The sequence below is a fragment of the Bombina bombina genome, chromosome 1 (genome assembly GCF_027579735.1).
Source record: "Bombina bombina isolate aBomBom1 chromosome 1, aBomBom1.pri, whole genome shotgun sequence".
Taxonomy (NCBI): domain Eukaryota; kingdom Metazoa; phylum Chordata; class Amphibia; order Anura; family Bombinatoridae; genus Bombina; species Bombina bombina.
Window position 1 is genome coordinate 1,113,646,446 of NC_069499.1, and position 22,100 is coordinate 1,113,668,545.

General features: G+C 38.9%; 1 protein-coding gene across 1 annotated transcript; it reads left to right on the forward strand.

The window, feature by feature from the left end:
• On the forward strand, positions 1–11,360 carry CISD3 (CDGSH iron sulfur domain 3). The gene is made up of 3 exons (XM_053697767.1): positions 1–116; positions 8,490–8,603; positions 8,805–11,360. Exons 1-3 carry the CDS (start codon positions 75–77, stop codon positions 8,985–8,987), a joined length of 339 nt encoding a protein of 112 aa, XP_053553742.1. The 5' UTR covers positions 1–74; the 3' UTR covers positions 8,988–11,360.
• Positions 11,361–22,100: the final 10,740 nt, after the last annotated feature.

The window sequence follows — 22,100 nt, forward strand, 5'->3', positions numbered from 1 at the left end:
CGGAACTGTAGTTGTTTTTACTGGTTTCCGGAGGATGTTTATCAGTGAGGCACTGAGCACAAGGACTTGAAGTTATGAAGCGGACAATGCGCGCCGTGACAGTAGCGGTGTTACGGGTTAGTGATCGCCCTGCACCTCGTTATATAGTTCCTATGCATTTGTTATTAAGGTCACTGTGCTATCCGGAACATTTATGTTTGTGACCGGTGGAACAATTAGTATTTGCCTCTCACCTTGACAGTAAAGATGAATTCTCAACTGGAGGTCACTAGTCCTGCAGTCAGGACCTTCCGTATGTAACACAACAAATCAAAGCCCCGCACTTATATTTGCATTTTAAACAACGACCTAAATGTCTCCCAGAGAAATCAGGACTGGGCAAACTATATTGTCTGATGCTGATTTTGCGGGAGCGGTACAGAGGCTGTTTGTTTTGGTTCTTACTGCAAATGTTTGTTATGAAATCTAAATATCTGATATCCATTATCCAATGATTATCATAATATAAACGAACTCTACTTTTTGAATAAACCTTATGTTTGCTTGTTTCCCACCGCTGTAGTTCAGTTGCTACTTGAAGCTCTGTTCTAGATAATTTTTTTCTTTTTCTCAAATGCTGTTTCACCCTATTATTACATCCTGCTCACTACATCAATAATTTGTTGTGGTCCTCACCTGTGACTGCATATTCAGATAGTCCTATCCAACTGTAGAATACACATTAGAAGTCAGGTTAGTTGTTCTTTTGTATGAATAAAAGGCCTGTATGTATATGTCTCCATTTTTCATTGCTGTATCTTTTCTAGCGTCTGATTAATGATAACACATTTATAATGCTGTCCTTATAGGCAATTTAGATGCAGGGTTAAACTGTGTTTAGTTACAGAAGTATGGGATGTGGACAAGCGCCTACTCAGTTCCCTATAGGCTTGAGGGGGGTGATACCTAGTAACCACCAATAGAAATCAGCTAAACGAACAGGGACCCCCAAGCGCCTACCCACCGGAGGCAAAGGAAATAGGTGTAGCAGTGTGTGCAATAAAACCTAATTTATTGCCTATACATATAAAAACTTAATAACTTCATACATACATATCATACAATACATGGATCCATGGAAGGTTACAATCAAATTACAGTAACATACAATAAAATAACAGTAAAATATAAATGAATAAAACAAATGTTCAAAGTAAAAACAGATGTTCAAAGTAAAACCAAATGGTAAGTACAAAAAATTGCCTCCTAAATATGAAGTGCAGTAGAATACAGAGATATATAACAATATGAACAAGTGGTGTACACGTATAAAAGTGTAAAAATAAATATGTAGAAATATGTCAATCAATTCCAAATAAATGTCAATAAATGTGAATAAATCCTACACACGATGTGAAAAAATAGTGAAAAAAATGTAGATAAAAATAAAATAAAAAAAAATAGTGAAAAAATGATGAAAATCCAAAAATTGTTGATGCAAAAATAAGTGATGAAAAAATATATAGTGTTTAAGTCAAACTATAGTCACCCAGATCCTGTGGGATCGATTAGTGGTTGAAAGTGTCCAAAATATTGTGATGTAGTGAAGATGTGAAGATGGAGAAAATGCTGGGCCCACCGGGAGTGAACCAAATATTCAAACCAAACCAATGATAATGTCCACCTAAAAAACAGAAACAAATATGGTGCAGATACCTTCAAATAAGTGTTATCTAAATGAAATGTAGCTTACCAATATCAGTCAACGCGTTTCGGCCTTGCTCTAGGCCTTTATCAAGACTCTTGATAAAGGCCTAGAGCAAGGCCGAAACGCGTCGACTGATATTGGTAAGCTACATTTCATTTAGATAACACTTATTTGAAGGTATCTGCACCATATTTGTTTCTGTTTTTTAGGTGGACATTATCATTGGTTTGGTTTGAATATTTGGTTCACTCCCGGTGGGCCCAGCATTTTCTCCATCTTCACTACATCACAATATTTTGGACACTTTCAACCACTAATCGATCCAACAGGATCTGGGTGACTATAGTTTGACTTAAACACTATATATTTTTTCATCACTTATTTTTGCATCAACAATTTTTGGATTTTCATCATTTTTTCACTATTTTTTTTTTTTTTTGAATCTACATTTTTTTCACTATTTTTTCACATCGTGTGTAGGATTTATTGACATTTATTTGGAATCGATTGACATATTTCTACATTTTTATTTTTACACTTTTATACGTGTACACCACTTGTTCATATTGTTATATATCTCTGTATTCTACTGCACTTCATATTTAGGAGGCAATTTTTGGTACTTACCATTTGGTTTTACTTTGAACATCTGTTTTTACTTCGAACATTTGTTTTATTCATTTATATTTTACTGTTATTTTATTGTATTTTACTGTAATTTGATTGTAACCTTCCATGGATCCATGTATTGTATGATATGTATGTATGAAGTTATTAAGTTTTTATATGTATAGGCAATAAATTAGGTTTTATTGCACACACTGCTACACCTATTTCCTTTGCCTCCGGTGGGTAGGCGCTTGGGGGTCCCTGTTCGTTAAACTGTGTTTATGCATAGAATTGTGCCAGTTTTATAGAAATTTTACTATGCAGCAAACCTGTTATTGTTGATACTATTAAAAGATAATCGTGTGTCCTCAAAGGAAAGTATTAAAGGGACATAAAGGCCAAATATCTCTCCCTGTATATCTTAGGGCCTGATGTTTTTTTTAGACCTTATATTGTAATGTTAGGGATCTTTCCTTCACATAATGAGATAAAGTTCTTATGCTAAAAAAAAATTTTTTTAGATTATTTGAGGAACCTCGCTGTACTGACGAGGCTTCTTGGAGCAGAGAGCTATAGATCATGGGCCCTTAGCCTCTCTCATAGGGGCTGATGATCCAAAACTTGCTGGCATGGAGAGAAATCATACAAGCTTTCAGATTTTTTTTAAAACCTTACATTGTAATGTAGGAGTCTCTCCTACAAATAAACACTACATATCAACATAAACATGTCTCAAGATAATATTTCGGTTTCTAAATGTTTTTGAGGGGTCTCGTCGTACTGATGAGATGTCTAAGATAATCTCGTCTGAACAGAGAGCTTTAGATCATCGGGCCCCAAGTCTCCCTTAGGGCCTGATGATCAAAACTCACCAGCATGGAGAGAAATCGCTCCAAATCTTTGGGGGCTTTTTTTGAGCATTATTTTGCAAAGTAGATGTATCTCCTTTACATCCAGAAATCCGCATAAACAGATATACAACTCTCAAGAGAAAAATTGCCTTTTTAAAAGTCTTTGAGGGACCTTGCGGTACTGACGAGACATATTAGATCATCTCGCCAGAGCGGAGAGGTTTAGATAATCCAGCCCATAGTCACTTCTAAGTTATGTTCTTCTGAGGGAGATTGTTTCAGCCTTCAAGAGGCTGAGGTGCCTGCTACTCATGTAGATGTGAACATATAGCAATCTTCTCCGGTGAGATAGTGTTAGTCGGTAAGGTTGAATTTAGCAGTTAGATTAAAGCGACATTAACCTCTTTCTTTTGTACTTTGTCCCAAGCTCCATAAAGAGGCAAAATTCCTGGGACAATCACAGTTTTATTACTATTTTAGGCTGTGTATACTTACATTATTGCTGGGTTGGGGCACAAAGAAACCTTTATGGTCTTTTTTCTTCCCTTTTTAGCTGGTCTCTCCACATCCCCTGGGGGACTTTTGAACCCTGCAGTGATGTTTCTCATGGAATAATTCCGAGTCCACATCCATTATGGAACCTTCTTTATTGAAAATACTGCCAATATTTGATAAGATTTCTGAGAGACCACCTAATATGTGTCTAAGTCCTAACATACTGGTTTAGTTTATGACTTCTAGTAAGTATAAATAGCTTCTTAAACTTTCTATGATTCATTATCCATCCATTCATTATCCATAGTCAAGGGCTATACTTACTGTAGGCTCAGAAGGACATTGCATTAGATCTTGGGTCTGTTTTGCAGATGAAGCAGTTTACATTTAAAGTATTTACCAGTGTGAGTTTTTTTGTTTTGGCTGAAGAGGTATTTCTAGTTTCATCATTTTGTTTCTATCATTAATTAATACATGAGGAATGTTTTAGGCCTGATAAGATATTTTATGTATCTTTCAGGCTGCGCTGTTCTGCTTTAGGGCTATATTACGAGTGGTGCTCTAACTGATGCGTGCGAGCGATAAGGGGTTTTTGCGCTTCGGAAGCAGCGTGCTTATTACAAGTTGAAAGTAAACGCGTTCACTTGAGCACAATTGAATTTAATGTGTGTTGGGATAAGCGCAACTTCAGAGCTCTGGTTAACTGTTACAATCAACAAAAAAGTTGCACAAAACACACAAAAAATACATTTAAAAGTACAGTTACACTCATAATAACACTGTCTAATAAAAACTATTTTAAAAAATTGCATAAAAAAGTTATAAGGGCTCAAAGATAGGCATGCAAAGGGCATAGACATACAAACATACATGTCTTAATGTGTATTTATTAATAGACTATATTCTGCTATGTGAAGAACATTGGAATGGGAAATAGTCATAATTCATGTTGGGTTAGCACACTTGGTTAAATAACTTAAATGCGATTGGGTTTGAGCGCAAGTATAGGTGTTAGTTTTTTTTTCTTCCAACTTTTGCCGCTCCATTGAAGTCTATGGGGGAATATGTTAACGCATTTGCAATATTCAAAGATTAGCTTTTTCGCTCATGCAACAACTTTTTACTTTTAACTTCTAACATGCACACTACCTGCCGTGCAAAAAGCTTACTTCTAGCAATGTTAACTAGCGAGCGGGAGAGATAAATTTCGCTCCACTTGTAATCTAGCCCTTAGTTTATCCATGCATTCTCTGGTTCTTTTTAAAGATATCTTTTATTCCGTAGGCTTATAGGGCAGCAGTTGCTAGTACCTGCCCAACTTGTTAAAGGGACAGTGTAGTTGAAATTACAAGCTCTAATTAATTTGAGAATGTAACTTTTGCACTGTTTGCTGTGGAACTCTGTGTTTTAACCCTGCAAAAGGAGTGAAACACATAGGAAAAGTTCTGCTCAGGAACCACAAGCATTGCAGGTGATTGGTGGTGTTGTGTGACTGCAGCTTCCTATTGGCTCATTGACTGCTGTTCAGGACCAGCTGTGCTCTGCAGCTTCTGATAGGTACTTTATGTATTAACCCTTGGTTAAAAACACAAAGTTCAACAGTGAGTATTGCACTACAATGTCTGTTTAAAGGGACAGTCAAGTCAAAATTAAACTTTAATAATTCAGATGTTGCATGCAATTTTAAACCACTTTCCAGTATAATTTTATCACCAAATTTGCTTTTGTCCTTTTGGTATTCTTTGTTGAAAGCTAAACCTAGGTAGGCTCATAACTGATTTCGAAGCTGTTAGACAATGCTAGTTCATGTGTGCCATATATATAATATTGTGCTCACTCCTGTGGAGTTATTTTTAAGTCAGCACTGATTGGCTAAAATGCAAGTCGGTGAAAAAAGAACTGAAATAAGATGAAATAAGATAAATAAAAATGTTCAAGTAGACTGTCCCTTTTAATGTTTTGTCCTTTTATGGTCAATCTGGGATGATTCTTGAGAAATTAGCTTTTGTTGAGCCATCTAATTGTTGAAGATTAGTTGCTAAAGTAACTTAAGTTGAACCTGTCCAGCTTTTGACCACTGTACAACTGAAGTAGACTTACCTTTGTGCCCGTCTAGAGCAGGGGTGCCCAAAAGGTAGATCGAGATCTACCAGTAGATCGCGGCCGATGTGATCAAAATGATGTGGTCAAGTTACGCAATCTCAACACTGGGGCATGAGTAGAGTATGGTTGCTAGGGATACCACTTTATCTACCGCAGTGTGTGAAGGGACGGGTCATTAAACAGTCTGATGGTTGGACACGAAAAGTGCTACAGGATTGGATCTTGAGGGACATTGATTTCAACCAGTCACTGTAGATGTGCATGGTTTAGTGAGTTCTCTCCTAATGGATATGGTGATATAGTAGTTGGGAGGATAAGCGTCAATAGATAGAAAAAGTAAAGGCGGAGGCTGCTGTGCTATACTAAAAGAACAAGTCTGATTGACGGCAAATTAAGGCGTTGACCCTATAAGAAATGGTCTGCATGGTGCGCCATTGAAATTTATTTGTGTAAGCCTCACTGGGTCATATCAGGCCAAGCAGTGTTTTGTAACATGGCACAAGGGGTTGCTCCTGTTAACCGAATTAAAGTGAGTGCTACTTTTGTCGTCAGGATTAATCTGTTGTATCTTTATGCTTTTGCACATCAATGTGTTGCAAAATCATGCAACCTTAAAGGGATATGAAACACACATTTTATTTTTTTTCATGATTCAGATATAGAACATCCAATTTTAAACAACTTTCTAATTTACTCCTATTATTAATTTTTCTTCATTCTCTTGTTATCTTTATTTGAAAAGGCAGGAATGTAAGCTTAGGATCCGGCCCATTTTTAGTGGGTAGATCTCGTTGAGCTGGTAATTTGAAAAGTAGATCCCAACACAAAAAAGTGTGGGCACCCCTGGTCTAGAGCATTATTTTTCTCCTCTCTGTTTTTTATTTTGTAGTCTGCAGCTCTTTCCCTTAGGTAGGCCACTACTGCAAGTTTCAGCTTCTCTTCTGACAAAAAGCAAGTGACTTGTTGTTTTTCCTTGCGATTCCTTATTAAAACAAGAGACTTGGTGGCTTGTTACACATCTAAATGATTCAGGTGCTTCATAATCTTAAATAGATCAAACAGATACATTCCTTGCAACAATTCTGGATACGAGATATTACCAAAACCTTACACACAGTCAAACTCTCAGCACATTAATTCATCAGGATGAGCACAAGGAATCTGCAACTCCCTAACCCAGGAGAGTTTGTTTTTGCAGGGCAGATTAACTGCTTTTTTTAAATGACAAATCTACTGCTTTATTTTATTAAGAAAAAGGCAACAAAACTCACCCTAGAATGTCTTATGAACATAGAAAATAGCTGCATCATTTTCATGTCTGGTTCATTACACTTCAGTTGGATCATGGTGGCTGCATTATCCGCATTTGGTAGGGATGTTTTATAGACTATAGTGTGCTTCCACAGTCCTAGCCAGAAGTATTCTTCCTTCTCGAGCCTTCATATGACCCATTTATGGTACTGACCTACCAGTACTGATATGGTTCTACAGTAGTGTGAAAGAGAACCAGATTTACAGTAACCTATAAATCAATGGACAAACAATAGAAGGTCTGCACTGTTTGACACATCATTTTGTATTGATCTTGAAACTACTCTGCAGGGCATAAGCACGTGGGAGTCGGCAACCGTGTATTAGCAGACACTAATGCAGAAATTCTACAGTAGCAGAAGGACAGATTTGTACTCATTAATACCAATAGTTCTGCTCTCCTGTTTGTTATTTATTTATTATCTGCCCCTCACTTCCCCCTATGTTATCCTCTCCCCTTGTCTTGTCTGCAGCTTATCCGTTAGTTGTCACGGCATGGCTTCTATTTGTTTCTGTATCTATAGTTCTGTATACCATTGTGGCACCTGGTTTGATAAATAATTTCTCATTTGATATTTGTTTATATTGCTTCAATTTAAAGGGAAATGAAACATATTTTGTATTTTTCATGTTTCAGATAGAGCACGTGCTTTTAAACAACTTTCCAATTTACTTCTATTATCTAATTTTGTTTTTCTCTCTCTTTATAGCCTTTGTTGAAAAGGATACCTGGGTTTGCTCAGGTGCTGCTGATTGGTGGCTGCACATATCTGCCTAATGTTATTGGCTCACCCGGTGTGTTCAGCAAGCTCCCAGTAGTGCATTGCTGCTTTTTAAACAAAGGATACCAAGATAATGAAGCAAATAGTATAATAGACGTACATTGGAAAGTTGTTTTAAAATTGTATTCTCTATCTGAATCAGGAAAAAAAAGTGTTGGGTTTTCATTGTCCCTTTAATAGAATTTCTAAACTATTTTGCACAGTGTTGCTTCTGGAATTATAAGCACATATACATTTATGTGTGACTTTAAAAATAAATACATAAAAAATCACTTGCATAAATGTATGTGGTGAGTTCAAACCCTCATCCTTGATTTCTAAAAGCTTATTTATTAAGAATTAAAAAAAATAAAATCTATTTTTCCATGCCAGAATGTTATTTCTTATTCATAAAATGTAGGCACGTGAATTTTATGTGTGCTACAAGAGATACCGTATATCATGTACATACAATCTCTGGTGCTAATAGTACAGTATCTTATTTTGTTTACTGAAGTTGGTATAGTTTGTGCCCTAGTGAGGCCTTTTATTTGAGTAACTGATTTATTTCTCAGCTTGTTTTATCCAACAAGATGTTGTATGCGGCTGCTTTGTTTTGTAAGGGGCAAATAGCTCTTTATTTATACCTTATTGCACATCTTCCTACCAAAGGCAAGGAGCACATCTGTGTCCGTTCCTGTTATTGCAGCCAGACATCCATACAAAGTGGAGGTGAAGGCAGGAAAGGTCTACCCATGGTGCTCCTGTGGACACAGCAAGAAACAAGTAAGCAAGCAGTGTGACTGCAGCCCTATATCTTGTTTTATTATCCTTAGGAAAGATTGTTTAGTGTTAAAACTATACATTTTAATTTAGTATCTACGTAGCACAGGAGATTAATATTAAAAAATGTACTGCATCGGAGTTTAGAAGAAAAAAAACCTTTATAAGACAACAGTAACAATTTCCTTTTCTCTGTCTCTCCAGCCTTTCTGTGATGGATCCCACCGGACATCTGCTTCTGGTCTCTCCCCACTGCGTTTCACACCCACCAAGGATGAAGCTGTATGGCTCTGTGGTTGCAAACAAACCAAAACGCCACCCTACTGTGATGGCACCCACAAAGGGAGCCACGTGCAGAACGCAGTGCTGAATCCACAGCCTGACTGAAAAGCATTGCAGGGTAACTGTTCACTGTCAAAGGGGCTTCAGAATAGAAATGTGCAACAAAACGGCATTTCTGCCAATTACAAACTGTTTTACTACATGTTGATTAAATGATTAATTACCTTCTCTCTTGTAATCAATCTCATTAGTATAATTGTGTGGCTAAACTTTAATGTTCGCTTAGATTCTTTTAATCTCTGTGAAACTTGTGTGATGGAGATATGTAGCATATTGTAGGAGACAGCACTTAGTCAGTGGGTACAGAGAGGACCCACTGATCACAAGTGTTTCTCTTTAAATGAATGGTTCTTAAGGCCTGTAACGGAGCGCAAGACTACAAAATCCAGCTCCCTTTTGGAAGACAGATGTAAATGCAAGCTCTGCTGACTACTGACAATATAGACAACATTCATTAGGACATCTCTCAAGCTTCACCAGATCCTGACATTTTGTGCAACTAATTTACTCACTAATCTCCATTCTTTATTGAATCGGCTGCATAGAATAACAAGAGAGATGAAGCTAGAGAGACTTTTTTTTGCCCACTGTCTGCAGAATCAGACTCTGAGAAAGGAAGCTAAGATGGTTTATATTTACCTGTAGAATTGTCTATAAGTTAGACTATTAATTCCATTGTAACAGTTGATGTTTAATGTTTATTTATTACAAACTGTATGTGTATTATAATATACGCACAAACTCATTAAAATGTGTTGGATGCAGGCTTGATTCCTGAAGAATAACAGAAATCTTCTCACAAGTGAAGATGTTTTAAGTGCCATACTGTTGCCTGAAACAATTTTTGTTTTGTATAAACTGCCAAAGAAAGCTGTGTTCTGCCACTTTCCATTCCTCAGTTTTGCATAACCAACACAGTTATATTAATCATTAGTTATTCACATCCAGACTGTGAGAAAAGAGGTGGACTGCAGAGGCTTAGAAATCAGCCTATGAGCCTACCTAGGTTTAACTTTTAACAAAAAATACCACAGGAAAAAAAAATAGTTGATGATAAAAGTAAATTAGAAGGTTGTTTAAAATGACATGCCCTATCTGAATCATGGAAGTTTCATTAGGACTTTACTGTCCCTTTAACAGTTTTGCTAAAACATGTATGCATTGCTTTGAATATTATCAGTGACTGTGTACCACTTACACTCTAGGTCAGAACTAAATTTCTCATGATGCTCAACTGGACTTCAGAGTGCTTAAAGGGACACTATACCCAAACATTTTCTTTCATGATTAAGGTAGAGAATACAATTTTAAACAACATTCCAATGTACTTCTATTACCTAATTTCATTCTTTAGATATACTTTAATGAAGAAATAGCAATGCGCACGGTTAACCAATCACAGGAGGCATTTATGTGCAGCTACCAATCAGCAGCTACTAAGCATATCTAGATATGCTTTTCAGCAAATAATATCAAGAGAATGAAGCAAAATAGATAATAGAAGTAAATTAGAAATTTGTTTATAATTGTATGCTCTTTCTAAATCATGAAAGAAAAAAATTGGGTTTCATGTCCCTTTAAGCATCATGGGTAATGTAGTTCTGTATTATTAGGAGTGCCAAGGTTCCCCATCCTTGCTCTAGGTAGGCAGACTGCTAGAAATTATCACTTCGAACTTCGTTGTTTGTGAATTTCCCTTTGGGTGGGGGTGTTTGAGAGTTTTTTGATATTTTTGTTTTAAAAGTCATATCAAGGTATTTTTTCCCCCAGTTAATTTAGATCTGAGCTAGGCAGAACACATTACTTTTCCTGTCATTTGGAGTCTCTGAAGCATTGAAAGCTTATCCAGCAGTGGATGGTGTAATTTACCTGCTATGAGTAAAAGTGTATCTTTATTGGGACATCTCCAAACACAGAACACAACGTTTCGGTCAGATGACCTTAATCATGTGAATCACATGATTAAGGTCATCTGACCGAAACGTCGTGTTCTGTGCTGTGTTTGGAGATGTCCCAATAAAGATACACTTTTACTCATCTTTGGTTGGTGCTGTTCTTTTTGTGAAATTGGACATTATTGGAGGTCATTGGCAGGACCTGGGTACGTGCACCTCCCTGCAGATTGATGCTGTTTTCATTCTTCCATATATTTGTAATTTACCTGCTAGCCTATCACCATTACATTGCATTATGGGATATCAGTGAGGGAACCAGCATATGAGGGCAGAAACCACTCTAAAAGTGTTGTGCTTTGATGAAAGCTTCTCACTGCACGCTGAGGTCCTCTCTCAGCAGGGCCATCATTATATGTCGGAAATAAAATTGTTACATCAAAATATGTTAAATGTATTTCATTGTGATTCTTCTGTATTTACTATTTTATATTATTAAAATACGTAAAAATTACTCATTAAGAAACTGATGCTTTTGTGTTTTTGCAAAAAAAAAAAAATCTAAATGTTTACATATTTATTTTTCTTGCTAAAAGTCTCCATGTAACATCATTATATCTGCCAGCTGTTGTGTGTCTAGATCTATACATTAGTAAATAGTTTGGTAAATAATCAATTATGTGCTAGTTCATTAGAGACATGAAAGTCAAGAGCATGCAACTTTCAGACTTTTCTTTTTTAGTTATCAAATGTACTTCATACTCTTGGTATCTTTTGTTGAAAAAGCACATATAGATAGGCTTTAGAAACAGCAATGCACTAGTAGGAGCTAGATCCTGGTTTCTCAACAGCCGGGCTGCGACCCAGTACCAGGCCATGGTGGCCTTGCTGCCGCTCCACACATAAGGAATACCAGGCAGGCCTGTCAGAGAGCCATTGCACATGTAGCAGCAGTTCAGTGGTAGGACAAGCAGCAGATGGGACTGGACACCACTGGTAAGTAACTCGTACATCACACTGACACCAAGGAAAACATAATTTATGCTTACCTGATAAATTCCTTTCTTCTGTAGTGTGATCAGTCCACGGGTCATCATTACTTCTGGGATATTACTCCTCCCCAACAGGAAGTGCAAGAGGATTCACCCAGCAGAGCTGCATATAGCTCCTCCCCTCTACGTCACTCCCAGTCATTCGACCAAGGACCAACGAGAAAGGAGAAACCAAGGGTGTAGTGGTGACTGGAGTATAATTTAAAAAATATTTACCTGCCTTAAAAAACAGGGCGGGCCGTGGACTGATCACACTACAGAAGAAAGGAATTTATCAGGTAAGCATAAATTATGTTTTCTTCTGTTAAGTGTGATCAGTCCACGGGTCATCATTACTTCTGGGATACCAATACCAAAGCAAAAGTACACGGATGACGGGAGGGATAGGCAGGCTCTTTATACAGAAGGAACCACTGCCTGAGGAACCTTTCTCCCAAAAATAGCCTCCGAGGAAGCAAAAGTGTCAAATTTGGAAAAAGTATGAAGCGAAGACCAAGTTGCAGCCTTGCAAATCTGTTCAACAGAGGCCTCATTCTTAAAGGCCCAAGTGGAAGCCACAGCTCTAGTAGAATGAGCTGTAATTCTTTCAGGAGGCTGCTGTCCAGCAGTCTCATAGGCTAAACGAATTATGCTACAAAGCCAAAAAGAAAGAGAGGTAGCAGAAGCCTTTTGACCTCTCCTCTGACCAGAGTAAACGACAAACAGGGAAGACGTTTGTCGAAATTCCTTAGTTGCCTGTAAGTAAAACTTTAGGGCACGAACTACATCCAGATTGTGCAGAAGACGTTCCTTCTTCGAAGAAGGATTTGGACACAAAGAAGGAACAACAATCTCTTGATTGATATTCCTGTTAGTGACTACCTTAGGTAAGAACCCAGGTTTAGTGCGCAGAACTACCTTATCCGAATGAAAAATCAAATAAGGAGAATCACAATGTAAGGCTGATAACTCAGAGACTCTTCGAGCCGAGGAAATAGCCATTAAAAATAGAACTTTCCAAGATAACAACTTTATATCAATGGAATGGAGGGGTTCAAACGGAACACCCTGTAAAACGTTAAGAACAAGGTTTAAACTCCATGGCGGAGCAACAGTTTTAAACACAGGCTTAATCCTGGCCAAAGCCTGACAAAAAGCCTGAACGTCTGGCACTTCTGACAGCCGTTTGTGAAACAGAATGGACAGAGCTGAGATCTGTCCCTTTAATGAACTAGCAGATAAACCCTTTTCTAAACCTTCTTGTAGAAAAGACAATATCCTAGGAATCCTAACCTTACTCCAAGAGTAACCTTTGGATTCACACCAATATAGGTATTTACGCCATATCTTATGGTAAATCTTTCTGGTAACAGGCTTCCTAGCCTGTATTAAGGTGTCAATAACTGACTCAGAAAACCCACGTCTTGATAAAATCAAACGTTCAATTTCCAAGCAGTCAGCTTCAGAGAAGTTAGATTTTGATGTTTGAAAGGACCCTGTATCAGGAGATCCTGTTTCAGAGGTAGAGACCAAGGTGGACAGGATGACATGTCCACCAGGTCTGCATACCAAGTCCTGCGTGGCCATGCAGGTGCTATTAGAATCACTGATGCTCTCTCCTGTTTGATTCTGGCAATCAATCGAGGAAGCATCGGGAAGGGTGGAAACACATAAGCCATCGTGAAGTCCCAAGGTGCTGTCAGGGCATCTATTAGGACTGCTCCTGGATCCCTGGATCTGGACCCGTAATGAGGAAGCTTGGCGTTCTGTCGAGACGCCATGAGATCTATCTCTGGTTTGCCCCAACGTCGAAGTATTTGGGCAAAGACCTCCGGATGAAGTTCCCACTCCCCCGGATGAAAAGTCTGACGACTTAAGAAATCCGCCTCCCAGTTCTCCACTCCCGGGATGTGGATTGCTGACAGGTGGCAAGAGTGAAACTCTGCCCAGCGAATTATCTTTGATACTTCCATCATTGCTAGGGAGCTCCTTGTCCCTCCCTGATGGTTGATGTAAGCTACAGTCGTGATGTTGTCCGACTGAAACCTGATGAACCCCCGAGTTGTCAACTGGGGCCAAGCCAGGAGGGCATTGAGAACTGCTCTCAATTCCAGAATGTTTATTGGCAGGAGACTCTCCTCCTGACTCCATTGTCCCTGAGCCTTCAGAGAATTCCAGACGGCACCCCAACCTAGAAGGCTGGCGTCTGTTGTTACAATTGTCCAGTCTGGTCTGCTGAATGGCATCCCCCTGGACAGATGTGGCCGAGAAAGCCACCATAGAAGAGAATTTCTGGTCTCTTGATCCAGATTCAGAGAAGGGGACAAGTCTGAGTAATCCCCATTCCACTGACTTAGCATGCATAGTTGCAGTGGTCTGAGGTGTAAGCGAGCAAATGGCACTATGTCCATTGCCGCTACCATTAAGCCGATTACCTCCATGCATTGAGCCACTGACGGGTGTTGAATGGAATGAAGGGTGCGGCAAGCACTTTGAAGTCTTGTTAACCTGTCCTCTGTCAGGTAAATCTTCATTTCTACAGAATCTATAAGAGTCCCCAGGAAGGGAACTCTTGTGAGTGGAACGAGTGAACTTTTCTTTTCGTTCACCTTCCATCCATGTGACCTTAGAAAAGCCAGTACTAACTCTGTATGAGACTTGGCAGTTTGAAAGCTTGAAGCTTGTATCAGAATGTCGTCTAGGTACGGAGCTACCGAAATTCCCCGCGGTCTTAGTACCGCCAGAAGAGCACCTAGAACCTTTGTGAAGATTCTTGGAGCTGTAGCCAATCCGAATGGAAGAGCTACAAACTGGTAATGCCTGTCTAGAAAGGCAAACCTTAGATACCGGTAATGATCTTTGTGAATCGGTATGTGAAGGTAAGCATCCTTTAAATCCACTGTGGTCATGTACTGACCTTCTTGGATCATGGGTAAAATTGTCCGAATAGTCTCCATTTTGAATGATGGAACTCTTAGGAATTTGTTTAGGATCTTTAAATCCAGGATTGGTCTGAAAGTTCCCTCTTTTTTGGGAACCACAAACAGATTTGAGTAAAACCCCTGTCCCTGTTCCGACCGTGGAACTGGATGGATTACTCCCATTAACAATAGTTCTTGTATGCAGCGTAGAAACGCTTCTTTCTTTGTTTGGTTTGTTGACAACCTTGACAGATGAAATCTCTCTCTTGGAGGAGAGTATTTGAAGTCCAGAAGGTATCCCTGAGATATTATCTCTAGCGCCCAGGGATCCTGGACATCTCTTGCCCAAGCCTGGGCGAAGAGAGAAAGTCTGCCCCCCACTAGATCCGATCCCGGATCGGGGGCCCTCAATTCATGCTGTTTTAGGGGCAGCAGCAGGTTTCCTGGCCTGCTTGCCCTTGTTCCAGGACTGGTTAGGTCTCCAGCCTTGTCTGTAGCGAGTACCAGATCCTTCTTGTTTTGGAGCAGTGGAAGTTGATGCTGCTCCTGCTTTGAAATTCCGAAAGGAACGAAAATTAGACTGTCTAGCCTTAGATTTGGCTTTGTCTTGAGGCAGGGCGTGGCCCTTACCTCCTGTAATGTCAGCGATAATTTCTTTCAAACCGGGCCCAAATAAGGTCTGTCCCTTGAAAGGTATATTAAGTAATTTGGACTTAGAAGTTACATCAGCTGACCAGGATTTTAGCCACAGTGCTCTACGCGCCTGAATGGCGAATCCGGAATTCTTAGCCGTAAGTTTAGTTAAATGTACTACGGCTTCCAAAATGAATGAATTAGCTAGCTTAAGTATTCTAAGCCTGTCCGAAATGTCGTCCAGCGTAGCTGAACTAAGGTTCTCTTCTAGAGACTCAATCCAGAATGCCGCTGCAGCCGTGACCGGCGCAATGCATGCAAGGGGTTGCAATATAAAACCTTGTTGAACAAACATTTTCTTAAGGTAACCCTCTAACTTTTTATCCATTGGATCTGAAAAGGCACAGCTATCCTCTACCGGGATAGTGGTACGCTTAGCTAAAGTAGAAACTGCTCCCTCCACCTTAGGGACCGTTTGCCATAAGTCCCGTGTGGCGGTGTCTATTGGAAACATCTTTCTAAATATCGGAGGGGGTGAAAACGGCACACCGGGTCTATCCCACTCCTTAGTAATAATTTCAGTTAGTCTCTTAGGTATAGGAAAAACGTCAGTACTTGTTGGTACAGCAAAATATTTATCCAACCTACACATTTTCTCTGGTATTGCAACTGTGTTACAATCATTCAGGGCCGCTAACACCTCCCCTAGTAATACACGGAGGTTTTCCAGCTTAAATTTAAAATTTGAAATATCTGAATCCAATCTGTTTGGATCAGAACCGTCAGCCGCAGAACGAAGCTCTCCGTCCTCATGTTCTGCAAGTTGTGACGCAGTATCTGACATGGCCCTAGCATTATCAGCGCACTCTGTTCTCACCCCAGAGTGATCACGCTTGCCTCTTAGTTCTGGTAATTTAGCCAAAACCTCAGTCATAACAGTAGCCATATCTTGTAATGTTATTTGTAATGGCCGCCCAGATGTACTGGGCGCCACCATATCGCGCACCTCCCGAGCGGGAGATGCAGGTACTGTCACGTGAGGCGAGTTAGTCGGCATAACTCTCCCCTCGTTGTTTGGTGAAATTTGTTCAATTTGTACAGATTGACTTTTATTTCAAGTAGCATCAATACAGTTAGTACATAAATTTCTATTGGGCTCCACCTTGGCGTTGGCACAAATAGTACAGGTCTCATCCTCTGAATCAGACATGTTTAACACACTAGCAAATAAACTTGCAACTTGGAAATATTATTCAAGTAAAACACAATGAAAAAACGTACTGTGCTTTAAGAAGCACTGAAAGATATATAACAGTTGAAATCAATAAACTTTGAAAAACAAAAAACAATTTAGCAAAGGTTTGTTCCCATTAGCAAAGAAAAACTAACCCTGATGGCATAAAAAAGTTAAAGAATAAACGTTTTTTATCACAGTCAACTATAATCTCACAGCTCTGTTAGATTACTTCCCTCAAACAAGCTTTGAAGACCCCTGAGTTCTGTAGAGATAAACCGGAACATGCAGGAAAAAACAATGAGCTTCTGACTGAAATTTTTGATGCGTAGCAAAAGCGCCAAAAAAAGGTCCCTCCCCCTCACACACAACAGTGAGAGAGATCAGTAAACTGTCATAATTAGATCAAGCAACTGCCAAGTGGAAAAATAGTGCCCAGACATTTTATTCACCCAGTACCTCAGAAAATGAAAACGATTTTACATTCCAGCAAAAACGTTTAACATAAATTAAGAGTTATTAAAAAACCTGTTGCTTTGCAATTAGGCTAAAGTCTTATATACACAGTGTAATTCCAGTGAAGTACCATTCCCCAGAATACTCAAATGTTAAATATACATACATGATATTATGTCGGTATGGCAGGATTTTCTCATCAATTCCATTGTCAGAAAATAAAAACTGCTACATACCTCTTTGCAGATTAAACTGCCCGCTGTCCCCTGATCTGAAGTTTACCTCTCCTCAGATGGCCGAGAAACAGCAATATGATCTTAACAACTCCGGCTAAAATCATAGTAAAAACTCTGGTAGATTCTTCTTCAAACTCCACCAGAGAAGGAATAACACACTCCGGTGCTATTAAAAAATAACAAACTTTTGATTGAAGAAATAAAACTAAATAAAATCACCATAGTCCTCTCACACATCCTATCTAGTCGTTGGGTGCAAGAGAATGACTGGGAGTGACGTAGAGGGGAGGAGCTATATGCAGCTCTGCTGGGTGAATCCTCTTGCACTTCCTGTTGGGGAGGAGTAATATCCCAGAAGTAATGATGACCCGTGGACTGATCACACTTAACAGAAGAAAGTATAGATTTCCTTCCCCCTCTGACACCAATATATATATATATGTATGTATGTATATATCTCTCTCGTGAAATCCAGCTAAAATATACCGGGCTTTGATGTCACTTGGGTTAAGAAACATTGAGCTAGATGATGATTGGTGGCCACATACCATACATCTCTTGTCATCTGCTCCTCAGTTCCCAGTAGTGATTGCTGCTCTGGAACTGACTTTGTTTAACCTATTTGCAGGGATTGGCGCACAATTATATGCAAACAATAATGCTTTTATACATTTAAGAATATTTACATTTTGCACTTTTATGTTGCTTTTAAGTGGAATAAACCTTTTTTTTTCTTTCATGATTTAAATAGGGCATGCAATTTTAAACAGCTTTCCATTTTACTTGTTATCTAATTTGCTTCTTTCTCTTGATATCCTTAGTTGAAAATTGTGCTGAGGTAGGCTTAGGAGCAACAAAGGATACCAAGAGAATGTATCATATTTGATAAGAAAAAAATGAGTGTCATGTCCCTTTAAGTTTTATTGTGTTGGGTTATAATCAGTTATTCAAAATGTAACATTCAAGACTGATTGCAATTGATAAAACAGCTCTATAGTTAAAGGGACATTAAACCCAAAAATGTTCTTTCATGATTCAGGCAGAGAATACAATTTTATACAAAATTCCAATTTACTTCTATTATCTAATTTGCTTCAATATTTAGATATCCTTTGTTAAAGAAATAGCAATGCACATGGGTGAGCCAATCACGAGGCAAATATGTGCAGCCACCAATCAGAATCTACAAGCCTATCTAGATATGATTTTCAGGTAGGAATATCAAGAGAATGAAGCAAATTAGATAACAGAAGTATATTAGAAAGTTGTTTAAAATTGTATTCTCTATCTGAATTATGAAAGAGAAAATTTGGGTTTAATGTCCCTTTAATATACTGCCAGCCTGTGCTGATGGTGTTCTCTCAGAAGCTGCATAGCACCATTCCAGGTGATCTAAACAGATTCTTTGTTGCTGCTTCTTTTTGGTTTGTCCCTTATTTACAGTTTCATCTACTGGCAATATGTAATACAATGTGAATCTATCCAACAAAAACATAATTTATGCTTACCTGATAAATTCCTTTCTTCTGTAGTGTGATCAGTCCACGGGTCATCATTACTTCTGGGATATTACTCCTCCCCAACAGGAAGTGCAAGAGGATTCACCCAGCAGAGCTGCATATAGCTCCTCCCCTCTACGTCACTCCCAGTCATTCGACCAAGGACCAACGAGAAAGGAAAAGCCAAGGGTGAAGTGGTGACTGGAGTATAAATCAAAAAATATTTACCTGCCTTTAAAAACAGGGCGGGCCGTGGACTGATCACACTACAGAAGAAAGGAATTTATCAGGTAAGCATAAATGTTTTCTTCTGTTAAGTGTGATCAGTCCACGGGTCATCATTACTTCTGGGATACCAATACCAAAGCACACGGATGACGGGAGGGATAGGCAGGCTCTTTATACAGAAGGAACCACTGCCTGAAGAACCTTTCTCCCAAAAATAGCCTCCGATGAAGCAAAAGTGTCAAATTTGTAAAATTTGGAAAAAGTATGAAGCGAAGACCAAGTTGCAGCCTTGCAAATCTGTTCAACAGAGGCCTCATTCTTGAAGGCCCAAGTGGAAGCCACAGCTCTAGTAGAATGAGCTGTAATTCTTTCAGGAGGCTGCTGTCCAGCAGTCTCATAAGCTAAACGAATTATGCTACGAAGCCAAAAAGAAAGAGAGGTAGCGGAAGCTTTTTGACCTCTCCTCTGCCCAGAGTAAATGACAAACAGAGAAGACGTTTGTCGAAATTCCTTAGTTGCCTGTAAGTAAAATTTTAGAGCACGGACTACATCCAGGTTGTGCAGTAGACGTTCCTTCTTTGAAGAAGGATTTGGGCATAAGGAAGGAACAACAATCTCTTGATTGATATTCCTGTTAGTAACTACCTTAGGTAAGAACCCAGGTTTAGTACGCAGGACTACCTTATCCGAATGAAAAATCAAATAAGGAGAATCACAATGTAAGGCTGATAATTCAGAGACTCTTCGAGCCGAGGAAATAGCCATTAAAAATAGAACTTTCCAAGATAACAACTTTATATCAATGGAATGAAGGGGTTCAAACGGAACGCCCTGTAAAACATTAAGAACAAGGTTTAAACTCCATGGTGGAGCAACAGTTTTAAACACAGGCTTAATTCTGGCCAAAGCCTGACAAAAAGCCTGGACGTCAGGAACTTCTGACAGACGTTTGTGTAACAGAATGGACAGAGCTGAGATCTGTCCCTTTAATGAACTAGCAGATAAACCCTTTTCTAAACCTTCTTGTAGAAAAGACAATATCCTAGGAATCCTAACCTTACTCCAAGAGTAACCTTTGGATTCACACCAATATAGGTATTTACGCCATATCTTATGGTAAATCTTTCTGGTAACAGGTTTCCTAGCCTGTATTAAAATGTACTGTGCCTTTAAGAAGCACAGAAGATCTATGACAGTTGACAATTAATAAATTGAAACAGTTATAGCCTCAATCCTTGTAAACAACACAACTTTAGCAAAGGTTTAATCCCATTAGCAAAGATAACAAATTCTGAAAGCAGGAAACAAATTACAGAATAAACGTTTTTTATCTCAGTCAAACTATAATTCTCACAGCTCTGCTGAGAGAAATTACCTTGCAGGGAATACGAGTTGCTGACTGAAATATTTGATGCATAGAAAAAGCGCCAAAAAACGGCCCCTCCCCCTCACACACAGCAGTGAGGGAGAACAGAAACTGTCAGAAAAACAGATTAAGCAACTGCCAAGTGGAAAAATAGTGCCCAAACATTTATTCACACAGTACCTCAGCAAATGAAAACGATTTTACATTCCAGCAAAAACGTTAAACATAATCTCTAGTTATTAAACAGCTTTATGTATTTCTTACAGTGTAATTCTAGTGAAGTACCATTCCCCAGAATACTGAAGTGTAAAGTATACATACATGACATTATATCGGTATGGCAGGATTTTCTCATCAATTCCATTGTCAGAAAATAAAAGCTGCTACATACCTCTATGCAGATTCATCTGCCCGCTGTCCCCTGATCTGAAGTTTACCTCACTCCTCAGATGGCCGAGAACAGCAATATGATCTTAACTACTCCGGCTAAAATCATAGCAAAACTCTGGTAGATTCTTCTTCAAACTCTGCCAGAGAGGTAATAACACACTCCGGTGCTATTTTAAAATAAACTTTTGATTGAAGATATAAAACTAAGTATAATCACCATAGTCCTCTCACACATCCTATCTAGTCGTTGGGTGCAAGAGAATGACTGGGAGTGACGTAGAGGGGAGGAGCTATATGCAGCTCTGCTGGGTGAATCCTCTTGCACTTCCTGTTGGGGAGGAGTAATATCCCAGAAGTAATGATGACCCGTGGACTGATCACACTTAACAGAAGAAAGTGTCACCTCAATGTGCATTAGGCTTATTAGTAACAGTAGATGAGGTTGACAAAGACATAAGTCTATTCTATACAGATCCTACCTGATTTACAATAAAGAAGCTGCCAATTGAACTAACCAATGGAGCTGCCATTTTGGAATCAAGGTTACATTTCAGGTATTTCCATTTTGGAACCAAGGTTACATTGCACATGTGCAACAACTCTCCTTCAGCTACCTGCAAACAGGTCAGCACTGGACTGTAATGAAAGATTTCAACGCAGCAGCCCCTATGACTCGAAGGCAGGCACCAATCTCAATACTATACTTAAATAAAGCAGATTTAAAGTCTAATTTTTCAAACCATCTTCTGCCACCATTCAGAGCTCACTTTCAAGTATTTTGTATTATCGAACATATGCATAACATTTTTGTGTTTCTATAATATGCACCTTTGCACACCATTCATCTACTTCTTATAACACCATTTAACAAAAGGCGGGTAGACGAAGTTTGCTCTCATCCACGTCTGCGCACAAGAGGGGGCTGTCAATCATCTCCAGCCAATTAGATCAAATGGTTGTGATTCACCAACTGGAATGTCATGGATAGCTTAAGTTGCAGTGGTCTTTAGAGCAAGCCTGAAACACTGGTGCTTGAAGCTGCTATCTTAGCTTGGTAAATGGAGCCCTTATAAATATTGTCATGCAGAAACTATGAAATCAGGAGCTGTAAATATATTCAACATGTCAATCATACTTGCTATAAAACTCAGTACATGTCAATCATATTTGCTATAAAACTCAGTACATGTCAATCATATTTGCTATAAAACTCAGTACATGTAAATCATTAGTTAACACTTGAGGGCTGCTAAGAATACATAATGTTTGGAG